This window comes from Paralichthys olivaceus, chromosome 22, assembly GCF_024713975.1.
Source record: "Paralichthys olivaceus isolate ysfri-2021 chromosome 22, ASM2471397v2, whole genome shotgun sequence".
NCBI classification, from domain to species: Eukaryota; Metazoa; Chordata; class Actinopteri; order Pleuronectiformes; family Paralichthyidae; genus Paralichthys; species Paralichthys olivaceus.
This window is the reverse complement of record NC_091114.1, coordinates 7,766,694-7,782,500: the sequence shown is the minus strand read 5'-3', so window position 1 is coordinate 7,782,500 and position 15,807 is coordinate 7,766,694. Positions and strand designations below refer to the sequence as shown.

At 38.6% G+C, this 15,807-nt stretch overlaps 1 protein-coding gene across 7 annotated transcripts in view; it reads right to left on the bottom strand.

Moving 5' to 3' along the window:
• Positions 1 to 4,274: 4,274 nt before the first annotated feature.
• Positions 4,275 to 15,807, bottom strand: part of zdhhc21 (zinc finger DHHC-type palmitoyltransferase 21) — a 40,752-nt gene continuing 29,219 nt past the window's right edge. For 2 of the 7 annotated variants that reach the window (XM_069518825.1, XM_069518826.1), the window contains exons 3-12: positions 15,599 to 15,785; positions 13,736 to 13,865; positions 11,300 to 11,389; positions 10,324 to 10,501; positions 10,088 to 10,186; positions 9,719 to 9,830; positions 9,040 to 9,178; positions 8,714 to 8,830; positions 8,376 to 8,419; positions 4,275 to 7,809 (exon numbers count right to left, since the gene is read on the bottom strand). In XM_069518825.1, coding sequence (XP_069374926.1) covers positions 7,677 to 7,809; positions 8,376 to 8,419; positions 8,714 to 8,830; positions 9,040 to 9,178; positions 9,719 to 9,830; positions 10,088 to 10,186; positions 10,324 to 10,501; positions 11,300 to 11,389; positions 13,736 to 13,865; positions 15,599 to 15,785 — 1,229 coding nt within the window. In that variant the 3' untranslated portion in view covers positions 4,275 to 7,676. Of the gene's footprint in view, positions 7,810 to 8,375; positions 8,420 to 8,713; positions 8,831 to 9,039; positions 9,179 to 9,718; positions 9,831 to 10,087; positions 10,187 to 10,323; positions 10,502 to 11,299; positions 11,425 to 13,735; positions 13,867 to 13,977; positions 14,086 to 15,598; positions 15,786 to 15,807 lie in introns of those variants that run through there. The other 5 variants (XM_069518828.1, XM_069518827.1, XM_020095591.2 and 2 more) reach the window with 5 other exon arrangements.

Here is a 15,807-nt window from a genome sequence, read left to right as displayed (position 1 = left end):
GACTATGGTAATTACAAGAGCAATGACCCTGCAACCCTCACCACCCCCCTCCTAAACTAACCTCCACCCCCTGCCCCTCACCCCCGTCCCCTCTCTTACACTTGTTCTGCAAAAGAAGTTACACACAACTTTCAGATGAATTACAACAATGTGGATATTTAGTGTCAAAGTGCAGCAGTCATGGAAATTTAGATTGTTTCGTTATGAAAACATCTATTTGATGGACTGTAAAGAATCAGATGAAGTATCTATCTATCTAGCCATCCATCCATCCATCTATCTATCTATTTATCTATCTATTTATTTAGCCATCCATCTATCTATCTATCTGTCTATCCATTTATCTATCTATCTATCTATTTATCTATCTATCTCTCTATCTATCTATCTGACATCTCTCAGTTTTACCTCTAACCTGTTTTCGTGTGAGTGAAAAGTTGCCAGTACTGAGAATTAACCAATAAAGAGCCAGGGCAGTGTGTCACTGAACCAAAGGTCATTTCAAACACTGACTCCTGTGTATACAAATGGATTATCTAATGTCACTGAAGAGTATTCTTCACATTCAAAGCTGACCCCAGTCTAATAGCATTAAAACCAATCCTGAAGAACTGTTGCGTTAGATTTCCCCCTCAGCCTCTGCAGGGGCTTCACTGAGGCCGACTGTATTTTGATCCATGAATTAAGACGTCTTGGCGTGTCCATGTAAATGTTATCTGAACGCCGGCTGAAAAGGCCTTTTCTCCACCGCCGCATTCCAATCCTCCTCGCTGAGGACGTTCAGTGGCAGCTGGATTTCCCCACGGGGACGGTGGGTGGACTTAGCAACAGCTACTTAGCATTACTTACAACAAATAGATGGAGATAAAGGGGAAAACTGTGGAAATGAAGACAAGGAGTCCACTTGATTATGTTGCACACTCAAGTCAGAGGTCATTGAACACTATATTTTACCATAGGGTTCAATCAACCTTAAGTTAGAAACATGATGGTTAATTACACAAATTGTGCACATTTGGTGCAGACAACAAGCTGCATGTTGTGTTGTCATGAGGCTGATTGCTCAGTGTTGCTGCTTTTAATAAGTACCTGCTCAGGTTTGACCTTTTCATTGCACTTTAATAAAGCGATAATTAGGAGCCTAATTAGGACCTGGGTAATTTAATTGGTTCTTAAGCATGGGGAACAATGAGACACTCCACAGTCGTCATGGAAAGCAAATGTCGGCTGCTCATGATTCAGAACAGGCAGATTAATTTATTCTGGGGGGGGGGGGGGGGGCGAGATGACAAATATAAACATTCTATGAACACTGTGTTAATATTATCAGAAGGAAAACTGTGGAGACAGCTGATGGATAAAGCAGCAATATATCAGGAACTGTGTGATTGGAAGAAGCATCTTTCGAGACTATTTCAATTGTTTATTATTCCTTAAAGGTCCAGTGTGTAAGATTTAGGTGAAAGGGATCTATTGGCAGAAATGTAATGTAGAATAATCCTCATGATGTTTTCACTAGTTTGTTTCATCTAAATTGTATGAATTGTAGTTTTCTTTACCCCAGAAAAGGCCCTTTATATTTAAATACTTTATATTTACATCGAGGGGGTCCTCTCTACGGAGGCCGCCATGTTTTTACATTAGTCCAGTCTGGACAAACCAAACAAGTTTTTATGACAATTAAAGGCTACTACAGGTTATTTTTCATGTTTAGAAGGAGAGGGTGAGGTGAGGGGTGTTCAGCTGCAACATGCAATTTCAACACTAGATATCACAAAACTCTACACACTGTATCTTTAAATAATAATATAAATAATATAAATAATAATAATGTCTTAATTTATATAACACTTCTAAAAAATATAGTTACAAAGTGCTTTACAAATAAAAAATAACTAGTAAAACTAAAAATGAATATAAAAACAAATAAATTCAGATATAGAATTATTAGAATTATTATTTCTTAAGGTCTGTCCTCCTTAAGTCTTAAGCCGACAATGTGGAAAAGTTAAAAGACCTCTGCCAGAGGATCTCAATGTGAGAGCAGGGTTATATGGCAAGAATCTGCGATAAACTGAGTCAGACCATTCAGTTCCTTGTAAGTAATCAAACATAACCTTAAAATAAACTCTAACAAATACTGGAAGCCAGTTTTAAAAGGCTAAAAGCAGTCCGCCATCCAACCACTACATCGTTTAAGGGTCACAGGGGGTACTGGGGTCAATCCCACCTTATTGTTGTGAGGCTATTTTATTATTCATTGACATTATTAATGTAAAAATAATATAAAAATCATTTAATTTAGAATGAAATAATTCTGCAGTGTTCTGTTATGTGAGACCCCAAACAATCCATAATCCAAAGGGTCAAAGAGTTTGATCGCTTCTATGAACAAATTTGTTTAGTTAATCAAAAGAACATTTCTGACACGTTATTCAGCTGAGGCCAAACATGCTCCATGATTATGGAGAAAGGAAAATGTTTGGGCCGAGCTCATAGACGAACGCCGCATGCACCTTATTGATTTTGAGGGTAAAATCGATACGTTTCATCGTCTTGATTGGATTAACCGTTTCAAGTTCAACTTTTAATTGGATTTCTACTTTCTACAATGAGAGCTTATTTGAAAATCAATATGCCAATCAATACCTCCGTGTTCAGAAAGTTCAGCTGTGGAGCTGCGAGGGAAAACGGAGGAACGTAGCGAGACACCTGCCACTGGCGGCCCACCCATGTGACTCACTGAAGTCTGACAAACGTAATCATGCTTTTATTAAGAGTGGGGGGGAAATACTTAAATTTAAAAGTTGGAATTAGAAAACTACATTTAAAAGAAGTTGTATAAGCCTTCTTATGTATAAAGAAAGTGGATCGCTCTCAAATGTTAAGAAGTTACCAGTCAAATGTAGAGATTTCTACTACATCAAAAAAAAAAAAAGCATCAAGGTAAAGCATAGCTGATGAAGGGGGTGACCCTAATCACCAAATCATACAGGAAATATGGCCCATATGGATTGAAATCTAAAAAATCACGCTTCCCATAATTAGTGATCCGTTAATAAATTCTATGTTCCATCGTGTAGCCTTAATCCGTGTCTAGGCTTTGGCAAAAAATGGCAGCAGAACACGCCAAGCCAATAACTCCAATCCTAGACAGGTAAACAACGTTGTATGTGAGAGATAACTGTTCCGAGCGTAGTTTATGTTTATCAAGCATGTGGCCAATTATTTCTTTTGTTCGGCCAGATGTCATAGACTGTAAAACTAGCAGGTGGTCACTTATTTAATTAGTTGGGTTGACCAACCAATTGCCAGAGATTAAGAGCACATTTAACTCAGGCTGCTGCCGCCTGCTTTTAACTAGACAGGACCTCCCTTCATTTATATTATCCTAAGGCTCAAATTGACGAATTAAATTTAAACCCGGGCACATTAAAACATACTAGAGGTTCAGTAGAAAGACTAATAGCAAATGCACATTTATTTAAGAATATTTTCTTTGGTGAAATAAAGGAACATGCTTGGCCTTCCAGAAACACCACTGATATTACCATTAAAAGACACAGCCGGATCAAAAAGCACAATAAACACGTGTTTATTTAGGGAGCATGTTCGTCTGTTTGTCCTTTAAATGAACTATAACCAAAAAAATGCAATAAAGCGCATACATTAGGATCAAGTGCTGTGCACAAGGGTGGTATAGAGTAACTGGCTCAAGCTTTGTATTTTATGGTGATGTTTAAAGCTATGTTTTAGATTAAGAGATTGTTTATTTCAGGGATGCTCCAAGATCTACAGGTATCCTAGAGGGAAATTACAAAGTTCCAAAAAGAGACAAGTCAGTTTTGTCATTGGAATAATTCAATTTTTAACTCTAATTAATTTAATTCTGTGAAGGGAAAACAATATTAAAGCCCCATAGGTAAATGTTTGGATTAGTCATCAATTAGTACCTCCACCAATAATGACTTATCGCCATGCTAAAAAGTGTAAATGATCAGTTGCTCTTAACTCACTTGAATAATTCTGCTGGGGCTGTGTACTGTTTGAGGTTTTTATTTAATGTTGGAGTTTCTGAGGGAAATACTGTGCTTGTGTGTGCATGTTAATAAAATGCAACCACTCATAGATTATGTTCACGGATCATGCACACATTACCCACGCCTCACTGGGACTTAAGGACTTTTCAGGACAATGGACATTTGTTATGAGACAACTGAACTGATGCGTGGGCTCTGATTGTGACACATGTGCTGAGAGAACCAAACAGAAAGTGAAGCATTCACGTAGTAACACTTTTATGCTGCAGAGTCATGCATTTGATGTAAACAATGTTAGTCTTCCAAGTGCAGCTTAATAGTTTACATTGAACTTTAAACAGCTTATCAACCTTTTCCCCAACAACATTTTGACTTATAATAGCAGGAAAAACAGGACATGTCATTACAATGAGTCATGTACATGAAGCTTCCCAGTAATCCATACCTGTAGGACAGCATGCACAATATCAGTACCCAGGATCTAAGTCATCTAAATGGAATGCAGCCGTTTTTACCTGTTATGACACGACAAAATATTTGCTGCATAGACTCCAGATATTCTCTCATTTTCTAGATTAATAATTAATAGTGTTTGATGGGTCACAAGGATTCATTTTGACTGTGGGCCTGGATGTCATCATGTTACACGTTTAAAGTTCACATTTGTTGAGTAGATTATAAAGCAGTATTATTTTAGACATTTGTACTTTAATTAAGTGTTTCAATTGAATATATTCTTCTACTTCATCTTATATAATACAAAACAATAAATAAATGTTGATGAAAATAGAGATATTACATGCTAGAGGTTATTAAGTACCCTCCTCATTTCCATTAAATGGAAATAAAAGCTTCAGCTGTGGCCACAATTTGAGTTGTTATAGAGAAAGTTGAAAAAGCAGAAAAGAATAAGCTCAGAGACTATCCAGAATCTAATTTATTTGGAACATGAATACCAATATGATATTTTCTATAACCACAAATAACACACTTTTCTGATGTAACTAAGTGTAAATTATTGTTTTTTTTTAAAGGTATGACATACTGTGTTCATGGTGCATTCATTCAGCTCACAAACTGTTCCAGTGAATGAGGTTTGAAAAAAAAAAAAAAAGTATATATACAGCATTAAAACACAATGTGAACAAAAGCGAACAGATCCTAACAGAGAGCCCTGGGGGATGCCACATAACGGCCTCGATATTTTCCATATTTACCTTCAGTCTCCTGTAGTTCTTGACTGATTCAACAAACAAATATGGCTGACATGTTTGTAATGGAAGATATGCTTTACAACTACACACAGCAGCTACAGTCGTCTTGGCTGAGGTAAATGAAGTATTGACAAACAATCATGTATTTACTACGGGTTATTGAGTAATGAGCGAAACCCTGCTTCCATCCAGTTCACATACTTCACAATAAGTATCAGATATTTCACGATTATAACAATAAAGATGGCTTTACAAACACACAATGCTTATTGCTTTTAAAAAAAACATATAAAAGAAATTGAGTGTTATTTATCAGCAGTACCCTCTTCTTTTACTGTCAATCACACCACTTATCCCACAACCCCCCCAAAAAATTCACAAACATCCATAAACCTGAATCTGATTTATAAAAACCACTGAGCAAAGTTATCAACACACACTCATGCAAACGTGAGAAACTCGATTACGAGGTATGAACAGAGCAAAGCGTACACGTCAAACAAAACAACTTCAAGTGAACACGTTTCTTCTGAGATAGATGCAGTGGAACAGACTGCGTGCTAACATGAAAAATCAGTGCATAATATTGAACCACTCTGAAGAAATATGGTGGAACATGCATTTGCTGAATGCTTGTTGACTATTGCAACATTTCCCCAGGTCTTTGGCTTGTATGGAGACCAACATGATGACGATGTACCGTGAGCGTAAGAAGAAAACCTAGACAGGCACTTAATACTACTTGGATATTGTAATTGTTCCAAAACATGAAAAGCTTTGTTTATATATAAGAGATTGCCAAGTATTATAGACAATGGCAACCCCGCTATGCTAGTATTATGAAGCATATCTGCAGAATTGTCTTATCCTGTGAAATAATTCATTAAAAATCTCTAATCGGTACCATAGAATAACAGCAAATTCACATCATAAATACATTTTCATTTTGTCAATTTAACTAGGTGTATGTCACCAACACTCTAATCTGCTAGTGTTTGGTTTCTGTGATAGTGGCAGCACTAAAATGAGAAGAAGAAATTACTATTGATTCAAAGGTTGGTGCCAAAGCTTTGTAAGTGCTGTGGTTGATAGAGCAGCTTTAAGCTAAACAGACAAAATTCACTCTCTTCTTAAAAGTTAGACTAGGGGCTCAATGTCATTCTCATGTCTGTTCTGTCAATGTAAAGCTGCAGATAGAAAGCGATTATGCTTATCAACAAGTTCCGTCTATGTTGAAACATAGACTGTATATGAAGATGGACAACATGACTGCTTCCCAAAAGTGAAGCCAAAATGTCTCGATCGCCACCTGGTGGCTTGCTGCAGTACAAGTCATAAACCCACGTCCTACGTGTTAATGGATAGGGGAAGGTCCAAATTCAAATTTATTTTTATAAGTTAAGCTAATCAGCTGCTGGCTGCAGCTTCATCTTAGCGTTTGTATATACTCTGCCACTCGACCTCTAGTCCTTTAAGATAAACAGAGAGATTTAAGGGATCATGATATTAATTGGCAGTGGAGTGTTTGTTATACTCAGAAACAAATGGGTTATACAATTGGTTGGTCTATGACATTTACAGCTTCTAAATTTGGATTCTTTTTCCCATGGCATGATGAAGGGTTAACTCTCTGCTTGTTATTACACATCTTCACACCCGGCTGGTCACGTGTCATCAGCATTCAAGTTAACAACTTTGTTCTGTGACCGTGCTTCATAAAACATCACTTCATAGATAAAACGTTCAAAGATCAATGCGAGGAAACATTCATGAATAATTAAATGATCACGGATTAGCAGAAGGCGGATGACGCCAGATCACTTATTCACATGAAAATTCTAAACTGGAAAAACACCAACCAGCAAACACAGAGCAAAAACACTGCTCATGTGTAACAAATAAAAAGGACATAGCTAAAAGAAACAAGGCACAAACTTTATACAAAAACTTGCCTTTCTGACAAACACACCGGAGTTACCCTAGTTCTGTCTGTGGTTGATTAAAGGTCAGTAGTAAAGGCTCTTTTTATTAACGTAACCTGAGAGGGGTCCCTTTTCACCAGCAGCTTTCAGGTGAAGACTTCCATCCTTCTGATGCAATTAGCCATTAAAGAGATTTCCAAATGCTGAAAGTAGCCATCACAGTGAGTAAAAAAAAAAAAAAAAAGAAACATTTTCCCATCACTCCCAAAGGTGTTTGTTGACCCTGTGTACTGCCGGTCTGGGTCTTGTAGAGAAAGGTAAAAAAACAAAAGAAAACACACAAAAATAAAAGCTTCCAGTATCCACCGACAAACCAAGCTCCCATAGCTCAAAAGAGGACAGTAAAGGCGAGCAGATGGATTCTTTAAGTGTGCATACAGTGTTTCATTGTGGCAGCCTGTAGCATCTGTGCAGGCAGGAGGTAGTGTAGTGCTGCTGACCTACACGTGGGTGCGGAAGAGGTGGCTGGCTTGGAGCGGCTGCCTGACTCGGAGCGGGAGGAGCCACAGGAGTTTCCAGCGAGTGCCGCAAACTTCGGCTAGTGCCCACTGCCAGGACCGCCGTGAGCCATATCTAAGAAGAGTAAAGAAAAAGGTCATTACTGATGTGAAAATCTGCATTACAACAGCATTGGAAGCGACAAGTTCAACATGTTGGAAAATACATATATTTGTTTTCTTGGCACGTTAAAAAGACAGACACCACTTTCTTATCTTTGTTCAACATGTTGAAATTAAGCATATATATCCTGGATATGAACGCCGCCATCTTGTGTATTTGAATCCTGGGTCTGCACCGTAACGATAGAGAGATAGCCACTTTAGCGAGGTACAAATGCTCGACAAATCATGAGCCAGTCCAAATTTAAGAACTTCCTAAAAAGACAGAAACCATCCTTAAGAAAATTATTATTTGACTTGTAATTTGACTAATTTCCCATCCACTAACATTGAGGAGGCAGGGTTTCTGACCTATACTGCAGCCAGCCACCATGGCGATCGATACGCTTTGGCTTCATTTTTGGGGGACTGCCATGTCGTCCATCTTTATGTACAGTCTATGTTTCAACTTAGAGCTGGAGCCAGCAGCTGGTTAGCTTAGCATAAAGACAGGAAACAGAATGGGTTAAGAAGACTTACATTTCACTTGAGAACTGAGCCATTTTTTCAATGGTGGTAGTATCCTGTAAAGGCAAAAAAAAGCAAAGGTCAATACTCCAATGACTCCAGACACTCTCTCCCTTCTTCTATATTGATCACTGCATTACTGGCATCTGCTGCTACTGAGTTCTGCTGCCTCACTGCTTCTTGCTGTATGGTTTGTGAAAAGCTAGAACTTGCATTAAACGGAGAAAAAAAAAAAACCTAAATGACGCTGTGAATAAAACGTGCCATCATGCATCATTACATGAACATAACTGCATTAGAGAATGTCATTTGGAACAAGATGATAAACCCCCTGGTGGTTGAGTACTCACAGACAGGATGCCCGTCATCTGGGTGTAAAACAAGCTCGTCATGCCACCAAACATGACCATACCCATGACCGCTGACCCCCGCAGCAGAGCCAGTTCGTGACGTGTTGTAAACTTCTCCTGAAAAAAGACCGGCGACACTTTCATGTTACAAGCTATTGTCTGGTGCACTTTTCTTCGTCAATTATTAACTTTTATATTCCACCAGTGCTGTGGATGACTCGACGCGACACAAGAGCTTTCAGATGGCTGAATAGAAGCAGCAAGTACTTGACATTGCACACCACACTGTCAGTTATCTAATTTACTAATATTCCAGCAGAACGTACCTGGTCCAGTCCCGTCAGTGGCTGGAAGTAATAGTACTGGCAGAAGTCCAACACCAGCGTGAACAAACTTAGCACCTGAGCGTAGAAACAGAGCTGCAGGAAGAGCCAGTGGTTGTCTTCTCCCACACAGTTATTGATCCTGGAAATGAACTGGATTTAGCAAATAATTTTGTATGTTCTATGTTTATATTGATATATTGATAAGAATACAAAACACTGTTTGTGAATCTTTTATTGATGAAAAAAACAATCAGTGATCCCCTACAATTGTTTTTTTTTTGAAGCATCACAAAAAGTCAGTTTAATACACAAATACGAATACAGATGAATGCTGGTGTAAAATAGAAGAATTGTTGATCTGCACAACTTTAAATTTGGAATTTTGGAGGTAGAGAAAGTTCTCTAAAATCAACGGTTTGATTCACAGCACCTTGGCCAAGAGATTGAACCCCAACCCTGATGGTTGTGTCGACAACGTATGAATAGCTTGTGATAGAAAAAGCCTTGTGTATAGAAGCGCTGTATAAGTGTGTGTGTGTGTGTGTGTGTGTGTGTGTGTGTGTGTGTGTGTGTGTGACTGGGTGAATGTGACTTGTCGTGTGGGTTGTTGATTTAACTGGAAAAGTGCCATGCAGTCCAGATACAGAGCAAGAATGTCATTAGTGGAGTGCATCTTTACCAGGGACAGTGGTGGTCCATCCTGCGCACACAGTGGCCACAGCGACTGCAGTGGTGGGACCTTTTAGGTCTCATTAAGTTGCACTTATTGCACAGCTCCCAGTGCTCCCGCTCTGTGACATAAAGACAACATGTACTTTATTACTGGTTCACAAACTGGCTAACCAATGATAAAGGGACACAATAAAAACCGCATCTATTTCAACTAAGGAGAGACGTCATTATTACAATCATGGTCATTGGTCACTTATTTGCTAGTGTACAGATTTACAGGTAAACAATAAAAACATGCATTATCTTACATTGGAACAATAAAAGATTTGGTTTATAGGAATTAGTAGACGGTAAGGTGGGCTTTACTGTTTCGCACCAGAGTGAGGTATGTGGGGGTCCACAGGAAGGCGACCGGGATCTGCTGTGGAAGCTCTGAAGAGGGCAGCGAGGCAGAGGGCTGATGACATGTAATAACCTGAAGGAACACACAAAGAAAAAGAGCCCTTTCAATCCAGAGTAATCATACTGCAGTTTGATGGTAATTCACTGTCTATGTCCCTGAGCAATGCGAGAGACACCTTCTCTGTCCATTACAAAAACAAGGACACTCACAAACAACCGTGGCCCAGGGGATGTGTCCTTCATTGTAGTGGGGAAGCAGAACCAGCTTAGGAATGAAGAAAGTGTTGTAGAGCCAGATCCCAAATACCATACTGATGCACAACCACCCTATGGGGTCCACCACAAAGTGCAGTCGATGCTTCATGGCTGCGGGGGGCTGCGGGGAAACCTACAGAGAACCACAGCACACACGTGCAGATTTAAAAGTGTTATTGGCATCTGCTGAAAGCGGTGGCACCCTGCTCTCTCTCAGATATGCTTAATAAACATGACATATAGGTTTTATAGAGGAATGTGTGAGCGTCATCAGTTACCAGTAGCTTGGAGTTCTGAGCACTGATTTGTTTTAAATTATTCATCCATCACAAAGCCAAGACATTCTGCGTTAACCGTGTCACTAGGTATGCCAGAGTTTTACCATTATCTGTGTTTGATTTTATATTTTTCATATCTCTTGTGCTTCAAGTTTGACTCTTGCACTGTTTTCAACACAGGCTATGTTAGCTTAATGTACAACTTGTATTGCCTCTTGTGTCTTTCAATCACCTTATCCCTAAAATGATTGTATTGTAAATATCTATCTGCCCATCTATCTCTCTATCAATCTCTCTCTCTCTCTGACCAGGAGCAGGTCATGTTTTGCTAAGAATGACCATGAGATGAAACCTTGATGACACAGTCCTTAGTTCTGTGTTAAAGCAGGTTAGTGTGAACAAGCTCAGCCTCAGTCACCTGCACACCACACCGCACGTTAACCCTGAATCAGCCTCCACTTCACTGCCTGTGTTATGAGCAGGTTAGCATTGCTCCATCCTGTGATGGGCTGGGCTCTGTAGCCCTGCTGTGCTGCTAGCTAACCTCAGTGAGCTAACCTGATTGAAAACACACGCCTTCACGTGAAAACAACACAGAACCACGTGCTGCTCGCCGGTCATGATCTCAAACCCTTAAATGGAGACAAACCTACTTTTATTCGATCGCTGTTCCTGTTCAGCGCCAGAATCAGTGGAGCTACTTCCTCATCCGAGCCTCTGGTGGGCTGGACCAGTGTCGTTACCTGCAGAGGACAAACTCACTTCCGGTTCAGTCCTGCTGTCAAATTCCACACATGGAATTAAGTCATGCAAAATAATAATGCTAATAATGCTAAGAAGAAGAAGAAGCATAATCATGATTATAATTATTCCAATCATGCTAATAATAATAATAAATACAAATTATAACAATGCCAATAATTATTAGTATTAAAATAATAATAACAATAATAATAATAATCATTACAATAATGATACAAAATGAAAATAAAAATACAATAATGATGATCATAATTATACTGCAAATACCAGTAATACTACTAATAATAATAAACATAAATAAATACAAATGGATCATGTATTTCTTTTTTCTTTAAAATGTTTTTTAAGTGTAGTGAATGATGGAAAAGTAAAAACTACCTGCATGTATATCTTATGTGATTTATGCAATATTAAGTGTTCAGTCTTCACTGCTATCTGCTCCATTATGTGAGGGTCAATGACTTTCATGTGTTTTTTTGAGGACCAAGGTAATTATTACATGTCTTTTAGTCTGTTCAGGAAAACGCTGATCGCAGACTGGGAGCTGTGATTTGACATAGATGTTTTTTTATACTATATAAATATGTATATTATATATCTATTATATGCTTTTATTCAGCTGTTGTGTCGCGGTGGTTGACGCTAACTTGACGCTTGCAGCGGTGCAGCCCCAAGATAATAAACTGTCGCCACCCTCCGGTCAAATACGGTAACTACAGGTAACTTACACCTATGTCACACTGTGAATGTGTATGTTTAGTATGTAGGTAGCATCATAAAGGAAACAGGAACTGTGGCTGTCATTTATTTAACAAGAGATTAAGTTATCATGTCCTTCAATGTGGTTGTTAGAATAACTCCCTATAATAACCCCCCCCCCTACATTAATAATAAGTAATGCACAACTTTACAGTTTATAAATCATCGCCTGGTCCCTTACATCTGCTATGTTTTTATCTGCAGGGGACATGACATTGCTCCAACTATATTTGTGTTTGTGTTAAATCAGTATCACAAAATTGGCATCATACAATAAAAACACAATGTGTGTCATCGGTTCTCTGTAACAGGCTAATAATAAATATTAGAGAAATTATTTTCTGTTCTTTTTTTGTCTGAAAAATCAGGTTCAACATCAGTTCAAAGTGTAGGGTCCTGAAGGATGTGGAGAAGTCTTTTCCTATGTTTGCCTCAAAGAATGTCATCTTCTCTTTCTTTTACGAGGTGCAAGATCCTTCTTTTTGTGTGGTTGTGTCTCAGGGGTTAAAATGCATGTTAAAAATGAGTGTAAAAAGAATTTCTCCTTGAGGGATTAATAAAGTATCTCTTCATCTATTGGCATCACAAACATCATTCATTCATTTATTCAATTCAAAGCTTTCATTATAATCACTCTGCCTGTTTTACATTTATTGTCCACTTGATGGCACAGTGGAGCAAAGCTTCGGCCCATGAGTGAACCAATCGTCAGCCAATCAGCGTGCTCTACCGTATGTCTTCCAACAGGTGATTGGCCTGGTCGTTTGTCACTCAGAGAGCCGTCAGTCAAGAAGAGGAATTCTCTCTTTATTTACAGTCTATGGGAATTACACACTGCAGCAGTTCTTTCGACTTTAAACCACTGATATATCATCTTGTGGATACCAGTACCTCAGATTAAATCCCAGAAAGGTACAACATGGGACCTTTAACACAGTTCTAAGAAGATTTTTCAGGTATCTGTACTTTACTTGACTATTTATTTTCCTGAGAACTTTTTACTTTTACTATCAGTACATTTGAACCCGAATATCTGTACTTCCTACTCCTTACATTCTCAAAACTGGATCGTTAATTGTTTTGTGTTTGCCCTGATGATAATAATGATTATAATAACGCTAATAATACAAAATAAATAAAGAATATTATACTAATAACAATTACACTGCGAATACCAGCAGTAATAATAATAAACATAAATACATTAATAAATACAAATGTATCATGTTTTAAATTTTTCTTTAAAATGTTTTTTAAATATAGTGAATGATGGAAAAGTAAACTACCTGCATGTATATCTTATGTGATTTGTGCAATATTAAGTATTCAGTCTTCACTGCTATCTTGCTCCATTATGTCCACACTGTATTTTTACATGACTTTTTATTTTATAGAAAAATCTATTGACTGCCGCTGCAGAACTGAAACCTACCAAGATTTTCATATCGTTTGTGGTTCAGCAGGTTTTTCACTTCAGGTTTTGACAACGGTTTGTAGTGGATATGATTTGCCAGGCAGTTGTTTTGTGCATCTGAGGAGAATTTTTTTTTAATCATAAACCAACTTACAAATGTAGAGAATCTGTCTTCCTCCTCACTGGCACCCCTCCAGCTGGTGGTGTGTTGGGTAACCATGTGTGTGGCCTCTCCCTGACTCCAGCCCTCAGGTGTACTAGAGGAGAGGAAATGTGTTCTGTTTCTGTAATGACAAACAAAATATCAGCTTATTCTAACATATGTGAAAACATACAACAGGGGCAGACTGTTTATTTGTCATACAAAGTGAATACAATGCAGTAGTATAAATTTACCGAGACAAAACTGTTCCATTCATGCTGCTGAACCTCTTTTTTGTGTCATCTCACCAAACTGGAAATAGAGGAAACAGCGCCTTCATGTGGAAGGAAAGCTCCTGATCCCTGATGGGAAAGAAAGCAGGGAGATCTTTGTATCTAACGCAAAACTGCAAAGTTAGTCTATATGTACACATAAGTAGATACTGTATATGAACAGACCAGGAAAGCCACATCTATGAATTCAGAACAGATTGAAGCTTGGAGTGATGGCATGTGTTCACACTGGAGGAGGAAGTAGAGACTGAGAGACGACAACAGGATCTGTTCCTTCCCCTCACGTTCACATTTGCAGCCTCCCCACAGGTGGAAGAAGTACTCATACACTCACATACATAAACTTACTAATGCAACTGTATAAAAATACATTTAAAAAACTTATTTAAAAACATTATTTTTGGGTGAAATACAAATTTAGTATCAAATCTTTGATCATAAAATTACCCCTAAGATTGATGTTCTCATCGATCACATTTTTCTGGATGATATCTGTACTGTTTATATCTGTTTTAATAGATATATTACAATATTATTCCATTATTTCAAATCTTTAGGCCTCAGGTTAAGCAACCAGATACTGTTTTTGTCAGCAGTAACAAAATCTAGATTTTAAACTGTTTGTTTATGCTTTTGTTAATCATAAAGTTGTGATTAAAAAGTGTTTTTTTTAAATCATGGGAATGACGCAGAGTACAGAAAATGGGAATACCTGAGTAAATAAGTACCGAACAGTACAAATACAGTTTTCACATTCACTTTCAGTGGAGAGATGTCAGATTCATGCTTCCTAGCTACATGCAACTTTCATTTTCAACTTTAGTTAAGCTCCTGAAAAAGTGTCATGAAAGAAAAGCATTTCAACGTTGGCAGGACATGACACAGCTACATGAGTACGAGGCAACAGTGGCTCTGTGTCGGCTCTGAGTCCTGTACGGGCCTCCTACGGTGCTTAAGTCCCCCAACAATGTCCAGTCTTTATTCTCAGTGTAGTTTCTAATAAGCTCACTGCTCTGTGGCTATTTGCAAGTTTGAGGTTCTTAATAAGATTATCAGAGCCCCGGACCTGACTTTTACACACACACACACACACGCACACGGTGTCCAAGGTCACCACAGATTTAATATTACATGCTGACCTCTCTCTGCTGCTCACACTATCATATCAAGGATGTGGTTTGCACATCTTACAACACAATGGACGTGTGTGAAAAAATGTGGCTTCCTGTTAATGGAATAGATTCACAGTTTTCAAATGAGTATTTAAATACAATTGTTTGAAGAAGTTAGGGCCTGGGGACAAACTCGAAACTTCTGCAACTGTGTGAGGACAAAAGTGCAGCACGATGCACTGCGACCCTGGTCGGCCTTTAGTAAATAATAGTTTGGATTCACCATGACTATGTGCAAACAAAGATGGCCCCCAACTCTGAGTCCAGTTCTGGCTCGCTGTGAGAACATTTCGGTTTCTCTACGATAATGTGAGGCCTCAACCGTGCAGTTCTGTCGGACCCTATAGCTGTGTGTTCTGTAGGCGTTAGCTATGCTTAGCTGTGTTTATGTAATTTCATTGCGTACTTACCCCAGAAAATGTCTGCGAAACTGGGTCGGGACTTTCTCCAGAGGTTGCCTTCCACTGCATGAGGAACGCAGCAAGAGATTCTCCGCACTGACGTGTTCACAACTTCGCAGAAATCTGAGAGGGGTCCCCTGTAAAATTTTCTTCATCATCCTCTCTCTTCTATATCTCCTTTCTTTCCATCCAACCCCTCCACCACATACACCCATGCA